The sequence below is a fragment of the Pinus tabuliformis genome, chromosome 3_1 (assembly GCF_031772625.1).
Source record: "Pinus tabuliformis cultivar Carrire ecotype Pingquan chromosome 3_1, CPIR1, whole genome shotgun sequence".
Lineage (NCBI taxonomy): Eukaryota > Viridiplantae > Streptophyta > Pinopsida > Pinales > Pinaceae > Pinus > Pinus tabuliformis.
Window position 1 is genome coordinate 426936238 of NC_142301.1, and position 6145 is coordinate 426942382.

At 40.5% G+C, this 6145-nt stretch overlaps 1 protein-coding gene across 1 annotated transcript; it reads right to left on the minus strand.

The window, feature by feature from the left end:
• Positions 1-3326: 3326 nt before the first annotated feature.
• On the minus strand, positions 3327-3671 carry LOC149187562 (uncharacterized). Its single transcript, XM_089409696.1, has one exon. It carries the CDS (start codon positions 3669-3671, stop codon positions 3327-3329), a length of 345 nt encoding a protein of 114 aa, XP_089265822.1.
• Positions 3672-6145: the final 2474 nt, after the last annotated feature.

Below are 6145 nucleotides of genomic sequence, written 5' to 3' on the forward strand. Positions count from 1 at the left end.
ATTCTAAAAAACTCACTTTCAGTCATTTCTAGACGCTTCTAGAAGGAATCTTGAGGTGGCAAGTTCGCTCTCTTAAGGCTCATGCATCCCATACCTTAAGGAGCTAACCCCTTGATGGGAGGAGCTTATCCCTTTGAAGGAGGATTCTATCCCTTCATAGATGGACCTGTAACCTCCTCCTCTGCACTATAAAATGAAGCATTGGGCTGGTTACTTGGGAGGTTGAAAGCTGAATATTTTTGACGTGAAATTATTGGAACTTAGTCTTCTTAGTTGAGCTTTTATGAGGATAGATTACATACCTCTGAGATCTCATTTGGAAGAGTGCAAGGCTTGTCAAAGAAAAGAAAATTCCTGTTTTGGACCCTAGGAAGAGCTTGTTCAACATCAAGGCTGAAAACGTTGTAAGGTTCTTCTACTTCAAAGTTAATACGAATAAGCTTGTTTTTCTCAATAAGCTGTTCATTAATGATTATTTTATGGATTCCTTGATCACCATAATAGACATGATTTATGATATTTGCTATGCAGGTGCTATTTGATGTTTTCTTGTTTATGTTTGCAGGTCTTTAAAGGATAACTCTTTCGGACGATCGAGGGATGACTACAACGAACAAGCGTTGGATTTAAGGTAGGATCATAACACCTCTATAGCTTTTATTTGTAAATTGAATATGTCTAGAGAAAGATAGATTTCTTTGTCTATTTGTTGCTAGATTATCTTGTGATACTAGGGAGATCAGTCTTGTCCACAAGAATGATTTATCTAGCAAAAAAATTGGTGACTCCGTTGGGGAATGAATTTGATTTTTGGTTTTCCTTTGTTTTGACTTGAGGAAATTGTTTTTGTTTCTGGTTTTTTATTGATGTATACTGGCTAGGGTAGTTTTTAAATCTGGGAGTATTTTTTTTTTTGGAAGTTTTCGGGGGACCGCACTTTCTCTTTACAGACAGTGCAGGCATCTCCACACTTTTCCTTTAGTAAACAGAGTGGAACCACACCTGTTGCTTCTGGAGCCTGCGGACCCTGTAAAGTTTTTTGAAAAACATAGAATGCCTTTTTCCAGTTAGGTTTAGGTTTGATTTAGAAGCTTTAGGGTCTACCTAGATCTGTGTTTTTCCTGTCAAAAAACCTATTGTGAGTGTGTTTTGATAGTATTTTTGTTTTAGATGATTTTCTAGAAGTTTTTCATGGAGTGGTTTTCACTTGGTCTCTGTAGTGACTCAAAGATCAGAAGCCTGAGAAACCTTAGATCACCCTGGTGTCTTTTTATCTTCTTGATGAGTCCAACTTGGTTGTGAAATCTATCCTTTGTGAGAAATAGATTCAGTTTTCTCATTGCAAATCTTTGAACAAACTTTGTCATAAGTGTTGAATTTCATTTTTACAAAAGAAAACATATCTGGATGTTTTTTGATTGGTTTGTTATTTTGAACAAATGAATCTTTAGTTCACTGAAAAACTAAGTAAAACATCCTCAAAAATAATTGAAGCTTTCATTTATTTAGATTTTAAAGTTTTTAGATCTCAAAATTTGTTTTTGTAGTTTTGAGTGCTTTTCTAGAACTTGTACATCTCTTTTGAAAGGAAAATTGTTTTTCTTGTAGTTTTGAGTTTTGAAAAAGGAAAGGTATTTATTGTGAGCATTCATTATTACTCTCGTTTTGAGTTCTTTTTTTTTTGTAGGGTAAGGTGTTGCTCTCTTTTTTCTATTACTTCAAATCAAAATACACATCAAAAGTAAGGATGGCTTCAACTCGCCCTCTTGGGGAAACCGAGTATTTACGCCACCTAAAGTTCTTAATATCCAACCAAAAATAAAAGATCCAGAGTCTGATTATCCAAGCTACATACACTAAACAGTCTTTCAGGTTTCTAATCCTACTTGCTTGCATATAACAATTTTATGCTACTACTATTTGAAACAAACTGAAATTATCTATGCTATGCAGTTTCATCAAAATTAATACATATCTATAATTAATCAGCTTCTCCCTCTGGACGCTGGGTAGTCTCCTTATTTGCATTCTGATTTCCTTCCTTTATCAGTTGTTGGATCTCCTCCAGCTTCCTTTCCTGCATCTCCAAGGTAATCTGAATAATTCTAAGCTCCCTCCTCAGGTTGGGAGCTCCTTGCGCAAGTTCAGCCATCTCTGTTGCAGCTTGCTCCAGAGCTTTAGCTAGCAATCTTTTCATTACCCAGTATATAAGTAAGGATTGTTTAAATAAGGACATTCTACCCCTAGTGTTACCAGGGTCGTGGAGAAGGAACTCCCAATCCTCCATCTCGGAGTTGGACTGAGCTTGAATGTCGTCTTCCTCCATATTCTGGATAATTCTTCTAATTCTTGGGTTCGTGTTCTGGTTATATGCCTTCTCTGCTTGCTGAATTTTCCTATCCAGCGACCGACTTGTCTTTTTCCCTGGTCTCCGCCTCTGCCCTCACCGTCCTCCCCTTTCTCCTCGGTATCTGCTCGTTCCTCGGCCTCTCGTGCTGCTCGGTTCCATCCCGCTTCCCGCATGTCTTTTGCCCCTCTGTCTGCCGCTCTGCCTTACCCTTCCTCCCCATTGTCCTAGCTGCTCGTCGCTGGTTTGCTGGTTCTCCCAGCCTTCAACAGTTCTGCTTCGTTCCTGACCCTGCCTGCACTTATCTTGCCGGTCCTCTTCCTCCTCAGAATCATCGTAAATTTCATATATCTCCTCAACTGTCTCTTCCTTCGCTACCGCCTTGCCTTTTTTGTCCCTGTCTCTGCGTTCCTCGCCTTCCATTTCTTCTGCTACCCTTGCTCTCTTCCTGGTTTCCATGGCGATCTCAGTAAGTTTTCGGCGCACCTTTTCTCTGTAGCAGCTCTCCACCACCTTACCTCTCCTCGCTCTCTGAGTTCCTAAGCAATTTTCTTGTTGTCGAATCCTTTGCTGCCGCCCATTTATAATCCTTCTTACTCTAGTCCGCTTACCTGTCAACTTGACCTTCCATTGCCACCTGTTGCCTTGCCCTCCGCCTTTCCTATCAATTATCCGACTTCCCTCATTTCCATTTATGGATTCTGACATACCTCTTTTTCCTCCTCTCCGATCACTTGCGTTAATTGTCTTGCTGCAGGGTGGTTTCTTCATTCCTGTCGCCGCACACTTCCGCTGTACTACATCATGCCTGTCCATTATATCCTTTCTCCACCTTATCTGACATTCATTAAATGTCTGGGCTTGCCGGTCCATCTCACCTGTCCGTCGCACGAATGCTATGATTCTCGTGTGTTGCTTGCTCATTATTTTCATTCGTTGCTTGTTCAAGGTCATAATTAATAATACTAGCCAATTCCTCCTACTCTCTGTTGGACCGCATCGCTCTCCACTGATTGTCAATCTTGCTGTTTCGACCCTTGCAACCCCAATTCACAAGGAAATCTGCTGCGCGATTTCCATTCCTTTTCACATGATTGAAGATTTTATATTCAATTCTTTTTAAAAGATCCGCTATTTCTTGAACGATCCCTGTCGTTCGCCAACTATTAGTGACCTGCTCCCAGTTCTTCCCGTTATTCAGTTTCTTTAGGATTTCAATTGCAATCTGAGAATCTCCTTCTATATCCAGATTTCTATAGCCGTTTCGAATCGCAATTCTCAAACCTTGGTGAATCACCCATAATTCGGCCTCATTGTTTGTCATCTCGCCACCCCACTCTGCATAAATCCATCTGGTGTTTCTCTGACTGTCTCAGAAGATTTCCCCGAATCTGGCATTACCTGGGTTCCCCTTCGAAGCCCCGTCAAAGTTTAACTTCGTAAAGTTGTCTTTAGGGTATGCAAACTTGTCATAGCTTTGAGGTCTCGTACTAAATCTATCGATTTTTTTGTTATGCACCATTTCATACTTCAAATTTAAGTTCTTTAGAATTTTCTCCTCTCCCTGATCTGCTTTCCAGTCTTCCTCATCCCACTTCTCTACCAGAATTGATTCCCTAGTTAAGTTCACTACTATGTTCCATATTGTTAACGTGTTTTTAGATTTGTCTTGGAAAACTCTGCGGTTCCTTTCTTTCCATAACATCCAAATCACAAACCCGGCAATGAGATCCCAGGCCTTTTGGACTACTTTACATTGAAATTTTTCTTTCTGCCAGTGGAAAATCATTTCCTTTGTTTCTCTCGGAGATCTCTCAGGTTTCTGGAATAGTTTCCCGGTTTCCATCCATAGGTTCCTGGCATATACGCACTTGATTAACAGGTGCTCTTGAGTTTCCGCTTCCTTATTACACAAATAGCATTTTGAAGGCCCACTGAAACCTTTCTTTTGTAGTTTATCCCACGTCAGGATCTTGTCCTTAGCTACTAGCCATGCGAAAAGGGTAATTTTCGGCCACCAGTTTTTACCCCAGATGACCTTCCAGTCTCGGTTTTCTTCAGTGGTTCCCTGTTGGTCTGTCAGATAGTATGCCTCCTTGACCGTAAAGGATCCTTTCATTGACTTCCCCCATCTGAGGATATCCCTGCCCGTTCGCGCTTTTACTTTCCTGGACTCTACCTCTTCCATGAACGCTTCCTGTTGTTCTTGATCTATCTCAATGCCCCATTCCTCTGGTGTTGACCATTTCCTCCATATTCCATCCAATTCGTTTTCTTTCCAATAATCTTTGACATATATATGTCTGTCTCCTAGCTTATCCTGTATATTCTGGATTTTTTGTATTCGGCTCATTTTCCCCCTTTGTTGCCATTTCTCGTCCCAGAATTTGGCCTCCCCTCCTCCTCTAATTTCCCAGAAAACTTTCTTATCTACTATATCTCGATTTTGACGGGCTAGATCCCAGATTGTTGAGCCCTTCGGGGTTTCCTGCATTCGATAAATATTCTCCGCAGTATCTGACATATTGTACTTGTGCCTCCATAGTTTCTTCCATAGGTCGTTGCCCCCTCTCAGCCATCGCCACCAGAGTTTTGCACCGAGCACCTTGTTGAGTTTATCCGGATCGCGTAGACCCAAGCCTCCCTCCTCCTTTCATTTCGTCAGATGTTTCCATGATACTAGGGCCCACTTTTTCTGTTGGGACGAACCTCCCCATATGAACTTCCTTAGGATTTCTTTGATCTTAGTGCAAACCCCTTGAGGCACTGCCATAATCGATAGTGGATATATGGGGATTGCATGCAACACTGATTTCACTAGAACAATCCTCCCAACAATGTTTAAGGTTCTGAAGGCCCAGTTAGCCACTTTGTTTTTTAATTTCTCTAGGACTCCTTGCCAGTTTTTCTGTCTTTTAGAGTTGAAATCCAATACGTTTCCCAAGTATTTCGTTGGGAGTTCCCCTTGCTTAAAACCTAGCATCCTGGTCAAGTGGCTTTTAACTGACTCTATGGTATTGAATATAAAAGTGCAAGATTTTTCCTTATTGATTTCCATCCCAGATGCTTCCGCAAATAGGTCCAAAACCTTCTTCAGATTTCTCACTTCTTTTACGGTTGGCTCCCCAAATAACATGATATCATCAACGAATTGTTGATGGGTTATTGGCAATTCATTACCCCATAGTCTTAGCCCTTTGATTTTATTTGTTGCTCTCTCTTTTTTAAGATATCTGCCCAGACCTTCTGCTGCAAGAATAAATAGGAAAGGAGATAGGGGATCGCCTTGTCTTATTCCTCTAGAAGCCTTAAAGGTTTTCGAGGGGGTTCCATTGACTAATATTGAGAAGTTTGGAGTTGATATAAGACTGTGAACCCACTTTATCCACCTATTACCAAAACCGAAACTTCCCAAAATTTCTTCCAAGTATTGCCAATTGATTCTATCATAAGCTTTCGACAAGTCTAATTTAATCATCATTCCTTTTTGCTTCTTTGCCTTCAGAGAATGAATTACCTGTTGAGTGACCACTAGACCATCTAGAATTTGTCTACCTTCTACAAAGCCAGTTTGTTCAGGAGAAATCAGATTGTCTAACAGGGATTTCAGTCTTTTGGCCATCAGAGATGAAATTATTTTGTAGATAACATTACATAGGGCAATGGGTCTAAATCCCTTAGCATCCTCTGAATTATCGTTTTTAGGAATCAAAGTGAAAAAAGTGGAGTTAAGTGTTGGCCATACCTTTTGGTTTATACGAGATTCTTCTATCAATTCCAGAATTTCCTTTCCCATAA